Here is a 12654-nt window from a genome sequence, read left to right as displayed (position 1 = left end):
CCTTAAACATGCCAAAAATACACATCATGAGCAAGCTACACACACACACAAACACAGTCACAAATTCTTAAACCCACAAATTTATAAAAATACACATATATGTACAATGTACAGCTATAAACCTGTTAGGATAATCAGAGAAACACCACAGATACCCACCATGCACTCAGCCGGAACACACCTATGCACATGCACTCATTCTCACATCCACACAGCTACATACCTTGTGCACACATATACACATACACCAGACAACAAATAGAATGTATTGTCTCCTTCCATAGGGGCAGTAAAGTGAAGTAGTGAAAGTGTTAGTTGCTCAGTTGTGTCCAACTCTTTGCAATTTCATGGACTATAGCCCACCAGGAGGAAGAGGTGGCAAGTATACAAAGAAGAACTATACAAAAAAGGTCTTAATGATGCAGATAACCACAATGATGTGGTCACTCACCTAGAGCCAGACATCCTAGAGTGTGAAGTCAAGTGGGCCTTAGGAAACATCACTACCAACAAATCTAGAGGAGGGGATGGAATTCCAGTTGAGCTATTTCAAATCCTAAAAGATGATGCTGTTAAAGTTCTGCACTCAGTATGTCAGCAAATTTGGAAAATTCAGCAGTAGCCACAGGATTGGAAAAGGTCAGTTTTCATTCCAGTCTCAAGAAAGGGCAATACCAAAGGAACTACCATACAATTGTGCTCATGTCACATGTTAGCAGGGTAATGCTCAAAATCCTTCAAGCTAGGCTTCAACAGTATGTGAATCGAGAACTTCCAGATGTACAAGCTGGGTTTAGAATGGGCAGAGAAACCGGAGATCATATTGCCAACATCTGTTGGACTGTAGAAAAAGCAAGGGAATTCCAGAGAAACATCTATTTCTGCTTCATTGACTGCAAAAGCCTTTGACTGTGGATCACAACAAACTGTGGAAAATTCTTCAAGAGACGGGAATATCAGACCACCTACTTGTCTCTTGAGAAACCTGTATGAATGCCAAGAAACAATAGTTAGAACTGGACATGGAACAATGGAATGGTTCAAAATTGGGAAAGGAGTACATCAAGGCTGTATATTGTTACGCTGCTTCTTTAACTTATATGCAGAGTACACCATGCAAAATGCCAGGCTGGATGAAGCACAAGCTGGAATCAAGATTGCCGGGAGAAATATCAACAATCTCAGATATGCAGATGATACCACACTGAGAGTTGGACTGTGAAGAAGGCTGAGCGCCGAAGAATTGATGCTTTTGAACTGTGGTGTTGGAGAAGACTCTTGAGAGTCCCTTGGACTGCAAGGAGATCCAACCAGTCCATTCTGAAGGAGATCAGCCCTGGGATTTCTTTGGAAGGAATGATGCTAAAGCTGAAGCTCCAGTACTTTGGCCACCTCATGCGAAGAGTTGACTCATTGGAAAAGACTCTGAATGCTGGGAGGGATTGGGGGCAGGAGGAGAAAGGGACAACCGAGGATGAGATGGCTGGATGGCATCATGGACTCGATGGACGTGAGTCTGAGTGAACTCCGGGAGATGGTGATGAACAGGGAGGCCTGGCGTGCTGCGATTCATGGGATTACAGAGTCAGACACGACTGAGCTACTGAACTGAACTGAATGGCAGAAAGCAAAGAGGAACTAAAGAGCCTCTTGAGGAGGGTTAAAGAGAAAGGTGAAAAAGCTGGCTTAAAATTCAGCATTCAAAAATTAAGATCATGGCATCTGGTCCCATCACTTCATGGAAAATGGATGAGAAAAAGTGGAAGGAGTGACAGACTTTATTTTCTTGGGCTTCAAAATCACTGTAGACAGTGACTGCAGCCACAAAATTAAAAGACACTTGCTCCTTGGAAGAAAAGCTATGACAAACATAGACAGTGTATTAAAAACCAGACATCACTTTGCCAACAAAGTGCATATAGTCAAAGCTATGGTTTTTCCAGTAGTCATGTATGGATGTGAAAGAAGACTGAGTGCTGAAGAACTGATGCTTTCAAATTGTGGTGCTGGAGATGACTCTTGAAAATACCTTGGAAAGCAAGGAGATCTAAACAGTCAATCCTAAAGGAAATCAGTCCTGAATATTCATTGGAAGGACTGATGCTGAAGCTGAAGCTCCAGGACTTTTGGCCACCTGATTTGAAGAGCTGACTAATTGGAAAACACTCTGATGTTGGGAAGGATTGAGGGCAGGAGGAGCAGGGGTTGGTTGGTGGGGTGATGAGATGATTGAATAGCATCATCAAGTCAGTGGACTTGAGTTTGAGCAAACTCCAGAAGATAGTGAACAACAGGGAAGCCTGGTGTGCTGCAGTTCATGGAGTTGCAAATAGTTGGACTCGACTAGTGACTGAACAACAACAAGACAGCAGACCCAAACCTAGAGGTGTGTTAGCAGAAACCCAGGTGCTTGTGTGCTAATGTTCCACAATCATTGGCCTCAGAACTATGGTAAAGGCTGTGGAGATTTCAATTTGTGAAAACTTTTGTCCCCAAATAATTTTTCTCAGGGTGTCTGTGAGGAGATGACCTATGAAGAAATCCAAGAACACTACCCCGAAGAATTTGCACTGCGAGACCAAGATAAATACCGCTACCGCTATCCTAAGGGAGAGGTAAGATTTGGAGGGGTGGCCAGACTCTTAGGCCTCCTCCCCGGTATCTTTATTCCAACTACCAGGATTCCATATTTCCCCAGACAGCTTTAGAAACAGGGTAAAGCAAATTTTGCAGCATCTTCCATACCACAAAGCACATGATTATCTGGCCCTTGGCTCTCATTCTTGGCTATAAGCAACATATTCCTCTTTTTAAAGGCTGTACATTTGCCTGTTTATTTCCTTCTTTCAGGAAGGCTCACTTTATCCTAGACTTTGTCTTTAATATTCTTTCACTAATGGCATCTGAAATATTTTAATGTACTTTAATTTTCTGACACTTTATTGTCAAGTTGCCTAAAGTTCCAGCCTTTCTGGACTGTGGGTTGGAGTCCCAAGTAACAATGGCTAATGGTTTAACCAACTCTTCTGCCACCATATGAGCCAGATTATTAGTTCCTTATTCCCATGTGGTGGTGAATCCTCATTGCTTTCAACCCAGCCTCCATTTACCCTGTTCCACATGTTAGAATATTTATTAGTCATACTCCATTTCTGATACAGGTTCCTGGGGAAAATTGTCAGAAAGCAGAATATTAGAGAAGATGAAATGATAGATATCTTGTGTTACAAAGCACTTTAACATTTGTATTTTCATCTTCAGAAATGACATTATGAAGTCAGTGACTGTGCCCTCGTTTTCCTTTTTATATTTTAAGGCTATATTATCAGAGGCATACAAATTTAAAGCAATTATATTTCCTTAGTAAATTGTATATTTTATTATAGAGTGAGCAAGCCTCTTTCCCCTCTAATAATGCTTCTTTTATATGATACTAAAATTTTGTCTGCTCAGTATTTGGTTAGTTATTTACTTTCAACTTCTCTGTGTAGTTTTGTTTTGTTTCCTATAGACAACATAGAGCTGGGTTTTGTTGGTTTTAATAAACACTGGAAATATATGACTTTTGAATGGCAAGTTTGGTATACTTTTATTTTAATTACCAACATGTAAATTTACTTCTATTCTCTTATTTTGAGCTCTCTAGGCTTGGTTACTTTTTGTCTTCTCCTCCCTTCTTTAGAATTGATAAAATTTTACATCTATGTTTGAGTTATGCAATCTCTTTCTTTGCTTTTAGAGTTACTCTTAACATTTTAATATGTATTACTGACAAAAACTAAAAATCAATATCTCTACCTGCCTCCTGAATCAATATAAAAACTTTATAACTCTGCTCACTCCTTCTCTTATATTGTTTGTTGTTTTTTATTTTACTTACTTCAAACTTGTGTCTTATTCCCCAAATGAATTATTATTGTTAGTATTAAATTTATTATTGTAAGCACAGCTTACTCAGTGAGTGTTAATTGAATGAATGCTTGCTGAAGCACTTCAATTTATACCAGTCTATCAGAATACATCACTATTTGTCCCTATAATGTCAACATATTGCATTTTGGGGTTAAATTGACATTACCAAAGTAAAATTATTATGAATTCTAGATAAAATAGAATTACTTCCAAACAATTAATAAACTTTGTACCCACATAGATGGATTTTTTCTTTTTTTATTATTTTTTTTTAAATTTTAAAATCTTTAATTCTTACGTGTGTTCCCAAACATGAACCCCCTCCCACCTCCCTCCCCATAACATCTCTGTGGGTCATCCCCATGCACCAGCCCCAAGCATGCTGTATCCTGCGTCAGACATAGACTGGTGATTCAATTCTTACATGATAGTATACATGATAGAATGCCATTCTCCCAAATCATCCCACCCTCTCCCTCTCCCTCTGAGTCCAAAAGTCCGTTATACACATCTGTGTCTTTTTTCCTGTCTTGCATACAGGGTCATCATTGCCATCTTTCTAAATTCCATATATATGTGTTAGTATACTGTATTGGTGTTTTTCTTTCTGGCTTACTTCACTCTGTATAATCAGCTCCAGTTTCATCCATCTCATCAGAACTGATTCAAATGAATTCTTTTTAACGGCCGAGTAATACTCCATTGTGTATATGTACCACAGCTTTCTTATCCATTCATCTGCTGATGGACATCTAGGTTGTTTCTTTTTAAAGAATTTTATTGGATTATAGTTGATTTACAATGTTGTATCACATATACATATACTTATTCTTTTTCGGGCTCTTTTCTCATATAGTTTATTACATAATATTGAAAAGTTCCTTGTGTTATTCAATTGGCTCTTACTGATTATCTGTCTTATATATAATTGTGTGTGTCTATTAATCCCAAGTGCCTGATTTATCCCCCCTCCCACATTTTTCCTTTGGTAACCATAAGCTTGTTTTTGATATCTGTAAGTCTGTTTCTGTTTTCTAAATAAGATTATTTAAATCATTTTCTAATTAGATTCCACACATGTGTGATGTCATAAGATATTTGTCTTCTTCTGTCTGACTTCAGATAATCTCTAGGTTCATCCATGTTGCTGCAAATGGCCTTATTTCATTCTTTTGATGGCTGAGTAATATTCCATTATATATGTTAGTTAATATATACACAATGAAATTTATATGTATGCAATGGAATATATTAATATTCAGTTCATCTGTTTATAGACATTTAGGTTCTTCTTCTCCATCCGTTCGTGTTGATAGATATTTAGGTTGCTTCCATGTCTTAGTTTTTTTAAATAGAGCTACAAAGAACATTGGAGTGCATGTATCTTTTTGAATTATGGTTTTCTCCAGATAAATGACTAGGAGTGGTATTGCTGGGTCACATGATAGTTCTATTTTTAGTTTTTTAAGGAACCCCATCCCCATTCTGTTCTCCTAGGTGGATTTTATATAGTAGAAATTGGGGGAAATCACTTATTTAATTAAAATATAATTTTTACTAGCTAAAAAAATTGTATATAGTCAGTGTTTATTTAGATTAAACCACATATTTACCAATTCTTTTGATCATTCTTTCATGTTACATCTCAGGTTTTCCTTCTGAGTTAAATGTCTATCTTTTTTTAGAATTTTCTTTAGGAGGATCTGTTGGTAGTACACTCAACTTTCCTTTTGTTTAAAAATGTCTTTTGGAGGGGTGGTCCTCAATCCTAAATGGTACTTTGGCAAGGTATAAAACACTAGGAAGACAATTTTCTTTCTGGAGTTATCATCCCCACTATCTTATGGTTTCTAACATGTCTAAGAAGTCTCCTACAAGTCTAATTGTTATTTCTTTTCTCTCTGGCTGCTTTTAGGGTCTTTGGATCTCTATTGCTTTTAAGTTTCACTCTGATATGTCTAAATGTTAATTTCTTTTAATTTATCTTGCTCAGAATTAATTGGAATTCCTGAATCTGAAAACTGAGATTCTTCATCAATTCTAGAAAATTCCCAGGCATTATATCTTTAGCTATTCCTCTCTCATATTTTCTTTATTATCTCCTTCTAGAAATTCAACTAGATATTTGTTAGTTTTACCTCTATGCTTCATGTCTCCAAACTTCTTATTTTTGATCTCTTTGCTACATTCTGAGTAATTTCTTCAGCTCTGTTTTCCAAAACATTTTATTTAATGCTCTGCATACTCTATCCATTGAGTTTTCCATTTTAATGAATATATTCTTCATTTATAAAAATTCTACTTAATTTTTTTTCAAATCTGGATCTTATATTCAATAGCATCTTATTTCTTCCTTGTATTTTTGAGTAAATCTTTTACTTTTCTAAAAATCTCGAGAATATTTATTTTATATTGTGGATCCTTTATCTTAAGTTGTTAGAGTTCTTGTTGTTTCTGTTTATTTTTATTATAGCTTATTTTCTGTGTATGTTATATGAGCCTCAGTTTGACAAAAATTTATCTGTAGGAAATCCATGCAGCCTCAGTTGAGAGAATCTAGAGAGAATTTACATTTGCTTCTTCCAGACACTACTGGAAGCAAATGACTTGAAATCACTCTTTATTAAACTCTCAGCTTAGCATTTTCTGAAACACATGGATAATATAATTCAGAACCACAAAACTATTTAACAATACGTTTGGGGTTATACATTCTTAGTGGAGGTTTTTCCTAATTTTTTCCACCTAAGTCAGGCAGAGACACATTTTCTTATTGTTTCCCTTTGCCTGTGGATATATTTTTTAGCTTATAATTTTATTGAGGATGTAGTCCTTTGAAGGTCTCAGATTTATCTGAGAGTCTCAGTCCCAAATCCCTACCCTATACACACTTAAGGCTTCATCTCATATTTCTATTATGTTTTAAAAGCTCAAGGCTCTTGGATACTGTGATTGGCAAATGCCCCCATGGGAATTATGGCTTCTATATCCATTTATCACTCTTTTTCCCAAGTTTTTCTTCATTTGGGAACCCTATATTCATAATGTTTTGTTTTCTTGAAAGATCAGCAATGCAAACATTTATTTTATCCAGCTTTTCTAAGGATTTTTTAGTGGAAAGTTTTATTATTGTTATTGTTATCTACTCCATTATATTGATTGCCCCATTTAATAGATAAAAAGTAAGGCCCTAGGAAGGAAGGAAGTGAGTTGCCCAAGGTCATACTGCTGACCAACAACTGAACTAGCACCAAAATCAAGTTTTCCTGATTCCTGGTCTAGAGTTCTTCTCCTCAGGGCAAATGTGCCTCATCTCCCCTTCTTACCCAAATGTTTCTCTCCTTTTCAGTCTTATGAGGATCTGGTCCAGCGTCTGGAGCCAGTTATAATGGAGCTAGAACGGCAGGAAAATGTATTGGTGATCTGCCACCAGGCTGTCATGCGGTGCCTCCTGGCCTACTTTCTGGACAAAAGCTCAGGTACCACTTTTCTCTCTGGTCCTGGCATGGGAGCTACATGTAAGTTGAGACTCTGACACCAGAAACTGGTGGTTTATATCTTAATAGTTAAGAGTACAGTATTTAGAACAAGGGTGCATGAGTCCAATTTCCTACTCTGTCTCATGATACCTTTGGGAAATTACTTTAACCTCTCCCCAGTGGCTCAGTGGTAAAGAATCTGCCTACAGTGCAGGAGCCACAGGAGACATGGGCTTGATCCCTGGGTCAGCAAGATCTGCTGGAGGAGTACACGGGCAACCCACTCCAATATTCTTGCTTGGAGAATCCCATGGATGGAGGAGCCTGACAGGCAACAGTCCATGGGGTCACAAAGAGTCGGACACAACTAAAGCGACTTAGCAGGCAGCAGGCTCTGTTCTCAGTTTCCTCATCTGTAAAACAGAGAGAATGATGAATTTTAAATAAATTAACATATTTATAGAGCTTAGAACAGTTCATGATACAAAGTATGGGCCATATAAGTATTAGCTGCTACTATTAATATCAGTGTTATTATGAGTTAACATTTTCAAAGCCAACCTTAACAGTCTTTTTCAACCTGAGAAAGCTGAGCCAGTATTTCTCAGAGGCATACTGTCATCAGGTGGAATGGGACCTCTTGTGACTTTCTTTTTTAACTTTTTGGCCACATCGTGCATGTGGCATGGAGGATCTTATTTCCCTGACCAGGGATCCAACACGCCCCTGCAATGGAAGCACGGGAATCTTAATCACTGGACCACCAGGGACGTCCCTAGTGTCTTGATTTTGATTATAGGTTTCTGTCTTTGCTCTAGGGATGATTTCTCCAAGATAGCAGTGTTTTCATTTTTAAATAATAATTTATTTTTATTAAAAAATCTGGAAATTTTAATTTACGGAGTATCTACACACTGATTACAAATTTCAAGCTAGGGCAGCTGGCCTGGCAAAGGACTATCATGTCACCTCCAAGTGTGAAAGTCTATTTCTGACATGGAGGCTGAAGTGTTGGCATCTCCAGGATACTGGAGTAAGGATGTGTGAGAACAGTGCAAAGTCATATTTGAAGTACACAATGTCCTGCAGACTTGGATCTTTTCTATGATACTAGCTTTCAAACAAAGGGCTCTTATAATATGGAGTCACCTAGAATTGGAACCAGGGGGACTTGAGAACTTGACATTGGACAAGTAATTTCCTTTGGTTGGTCCTCAATCTCCTCAATGGAAAAAAGGTGACAGGGGATGGGGTGGTGCTGCTAGATTTCTGATGCTGTTCACATCTCTACTGCTCAGTACTATTTTTGAGACTGTGAGGCTGGCTCTGTAACCCTGACTGTGCAGAAGAGGAAATGGAGGCTCTGAGAGATGAAGTGACTTGACCAAGATCATAGGGCTCAGTGGGGCAGAGAGAGGCACTAATCTCAGGTGCATTCTAGAGACACCTTATCTCAGACACATGTGGGGTTCATGGGAAGCACATGCATCTCCCATTTGCACACTGCTTTACCCACATACTACCTGCTTTCATGAACAGGCCATGCCATCTTCTTACAGCTGTCCTAAGAGCTGGGCTAGGCAGGACTGGGCACATGCTGAGGTAAGGAAACTGAAACTCAGGAAGATGCTGTGACTGAGAACTCAGATCCATAGGACCTTACAGCTGGGTCCAATCCTGTGCTATAAGAGATAAGATCTTTGAGGACCAGAAAAAGAAAAGGCAGGGTCGAGATCACTTGTCTAGGCAGTGGCAGAACTGGGTCAGAGACCTCAGGCAAGTTGCTTCCCTTCTCTGAATCTATTTTGTCATGCATGCAGTGAGGAAGAGTAACTCCCATAGAGTATTAGTGAGAACGAAGTGAGGTAGTGGACCAAAAGCACTGGACCCAGCACCTGAAGATGATTATGACAAAGGCAAGGAGGAGGAGCAGATTGGTTACCCAGGAAATCTTGTGTGTCAGGAGGCTGGGTGGGCCGTGGCAGGCCTGAAAAGCCTAGCATGACCCTCAGGGGCAGGGAGGACATGATGGGTGGGTTCTGGTTCAATGAAGGGAGATGGAAAGCTGAATATATTTCCTGGGTGATCAGGAGGGTGGGTGTTTACAGAGAAGAATGAGAGATGGGAGTGTCACCACACAGCACTGTGCATCCTTCAAAGGCAGTGACAGCAGACTGCAGTGGTCAGAGCACACATTTGGGCTCGAAGCATCCTGGGTTCCAGTCCCAGCACTGCCACATTCTTGCTGTGGGACTCAGGGCAAGTGTCTTCCCTCTCAGAGCCTCAGGGTCCTCATCCATGGAATGTACCTGGTCTTCCGCTCCCTTGAGGATATCTGGTGATTGCCGTCAAGGCCACGCAAGTCATTGCATGCAAATCATCAGGAACTGAACACAAGTGAATCAGTGAATGCTTGTCCATCAACAAGTGTCCAAGGAGTCAAAGGGCACAGGCCTGGGCTGGGGAGAAACCTGCAAGAGCTGCCAAGGTGCATGCATACCTCAGCCAAGGCCCCAGCACATAGTAGGGCCTCAGAAAACACTGGCTGAGACATGTTGTGACCTTTGGGGTGGGAGACCCCATGGAAGGACTGAGTGGGGGTGGGAGGGAGGCTTGTCTTGGTCTCATGTCTGCCCTGCAGTTGAGGAAGTCGGCCACCTCCACAGTGCCAATTGTTGGTTTCTGGGGACCCAGGGTCTGTCCCCTATCCCCAGGACCTGCCATCCTCCTTGTTGCTAAGGCCTCTCTGCTCTCTTCCTCCCTCCCCACTGGGCTCTCAGCACTACCCCCTGAAGAGTGTGGGGGAGCAGGACCCAGGTAAAGATATCCATGGGGAAGGGGGTGGAAGGGAAGAGTGCTTTAAGCCTGGAGCCCCGGAGAGGTGGTGACATCCCTAGCATCCTGCCTCTGAAAGCTGCTCTCTCCTCCTTTCCAGATGAGTTGCCTTATCTCAAGTGCCCTCTGCACACAGTGCTCAAACTTACACCTGTGGCTTATGGTGAGTGCCCCCACCGTCATCTGCAGAAAAGTATATAGACACTATGAGCATGCCTGCAGTGCCTACCATTTGTCCAGCAAAGTCCTAAGAGAAATTCCCTGGGTAGATAGTTAGATGTCTTGGTAGAGGCAGGACTGGTGGTAGCAAGATGACAATGAGGGAAGGACTTAGGTAGCCTCTAAATCTGGGATGTGGCCCCAGCTTTCTCTGTCTCTACAAAAGCACCAATCATATAGCACAAACCTGTAGAAGAGAGGGTCCCCAGGGACCACAGAAAGGGGGGGGTTTCCACAGGTTTGGGGCCTCCTATGCCAGCTCCAAACCCCAATGATACCACCCTCTTCTTTCTTGAGGCTCCCCAGAACTACCTTGTGGCCTTCCACACCTCTGATCTTGCAGTAACCACATAGTTATCAAAATAAACTTTACCTGGAGTTGGTTGCCCCAAGGTAGTGGCCCCAAGATTCTTTTAACATTTTGGCACCTAACACAGCTGGGAGGCTCCACAGAGCTCCATCCTTATCACACAGATTAGGTTTCTGTCTCACAGAAAAGAGTTGGGGGTGGGGCAGAGATCATCTCTTCTCAATTCTCATTCCCATTGACAAGGGAGGCTCAGAGAACACTGAGACTATTAGGGGCAGAGCCTGCCTCTTAGGCCTGATGTCTTCCCCAGACATCACACAGCTGGTCTAAATTCCCCTCCATAAAGGGCAGCTATAATCCACACACAACATGGAGCTGGGGGTGTGGGTGCTTACGGAGAGAGGGAATGATACCTCAGGGGAGACCTGTGCTTACCTGGGTGGCTTATGGATGGACGGGTTGTTCTTTTCCGAGGCTGCAAGGTGGAGTCCATCTACCTGAATGTGGAGGCTGTAAACACACATCGAGAGAAGCCTGAGGTAGGTGAGGGACTCTGTGGCTCAAGCTGGGGTGTTGTGAAAGCACCTTCCCCTGCAGAAAGGCAGCCCCAGTCCCACAGAGCTTGGGTGTTTCCACCAACATGTAGAAAAACCAGCACCCAGAAATGTAGGAACTGCAGACCAGACTCAAGATACCATAGAGAAGCAGAGCTAGAGCAACCCTGCCTAAAAGGACTCTGGCTGAGGTTCCCCAGGCTTGCCTAAGGAAAGAGTCAGGATCCAGGCCTGGCTGAAAGAGGGGAGCCTGGCATTGAGAAGAGGCAGGGAAGGGTGGGAGCTCCACACTACTGGTTCCTTCCTACTAATGCTAGATTCTTTCCTCTCAGAATGTGGACATCACCCGGGAACCTGAAGAAGCCCTGGACACTGTTCCTGCCCACTACTGAGCCTTTTCTTAGACATCAAACTGCCTCTGTCCTTTCTTGGGTTCACCTTTAGGAGCTGCTATTATCGCTCTTTTCTTACACTGAGAACACTCTGAACTTGGCCTCACTGGAAGAGACCCACTTCCAGTAAAGAAACTTTCATCAGCTCCAAAATAGGCCTTGATTTCTAGCTATAAACAAGGAACTATCTAGCTCAAGATGAAACTTGTTCCTTCCTAATTCTTATTCCCTGATCAATAAAGACTTCCCTTACTACCTACAAAAGGAGAAAGGAGGTCATTGTGAGGCTTCTCCTACAAGATTTTCTTAAGATCCTGACCTTATGAAATGGCTCTGGTGCTGTAGGGGTATGGGCTCAGTGAGAATTTCCTGGATAAAAGGGCTCTGGAGAAGCATCTTCAAATGTGAAGGTGGAGCGTCCATGTGAGTGCCTATGGCCTTGTTCCTTGGTGAGCAACATGACTCATGTACAAGAAGAATCTGTACTTAGACCACAGTTCTCCTTTCTTCTCCAACTTGTTGCCATCCTGATTGATTTCACCGTCCATATAAACGATCCAAATACCCTGGTCACCTAGTGCCCTGCCCCCTCAACTTCAGTGATCATCTTCCCTTTAGTCATTCACTCCATGGACCTTGGTTGGCATCATCTAGACTTCTCCCCAGTTTGGCTTCTTAAATACAAGCATCTCACTATCTGACCACTGGCCCCCTATTCCTTATAACTCTCTGTGTCATCCTCCCACGCAGCAGGCATGTATGTAGTATTTCTTGAATGAATAATATTTACCCTTGAACTGCATTGAGTATAAGTCATTTGATTCCTTCAGTATCTCCCCATCCATCAGTCCTCTCCCTTTTCATTTTTCTTCCATCCCTGGCCATTTTGGATCCTACTTTCTGTCTCCAGCCAATCTCCATGCAGCTACTATGGGCAGGTACCAGCAACTCAG

At 41.5% G+C, this 12654-nt stretch overlaps 1 protein-coding gene across 3 annotated transcripts in view; it reads left to right on the top strand.

The window, feature by feature from the left end:
* The window catches only part of PFKFB1 (6-phosphofructo-2-kinase/fructose-2,6-biphosphatase 1), a 127493-nt gene extending 115063 nt beyond the window's left edge, over positions 1-12430 (top strand). For all 3 annotated transcript variants that reach the window (XM_068963027.1, XM_068963026.1, XM_068963028.1), the window contains exons 10-14: positions 2511-2615; positions 7262-7391; positions 10327-10389; positions 11230-11294; positions 11642-12430. In XM_068963027.1, the coding sequence (XP_068819128.1) occupies positions 2511-2615; positions 7262-7391; positions 10327-10389; positions 11230-11294; positions 11642-11701 (423 nt within the window). In that variant the 3' untranslated portion in view covers positions 11702-12430. The remainder of the gene's footprint in view (positions 1-2510; positions 2616-7261; positions 7392-10326; positions 10390-11229; positions 11295-11641) is intronic.
* The last annotated feature ends 224 nt before the right edge of the window (positions 12431-12654 follow it).

Source organism: Capricornis sumatraensis, chromosome X (assembly GCF_032405125.1).
Source record: "Capricornis sumatraensis isolate serow.1 chromosome X, serow.2, whole genome shotgun sequence".
Taxonomy (NCBI): domain Eukaryota; kingdom Metazoa; phylum Chordata; class Mammalia; order Artiodactyla; family Bovidae; genus Capricornis; species Capricornis sumatraensis.
Note: the sequence above shows the minus strand (reverse complement) of the source record. Positions and strands in the feature narration are given on the sequence as shown.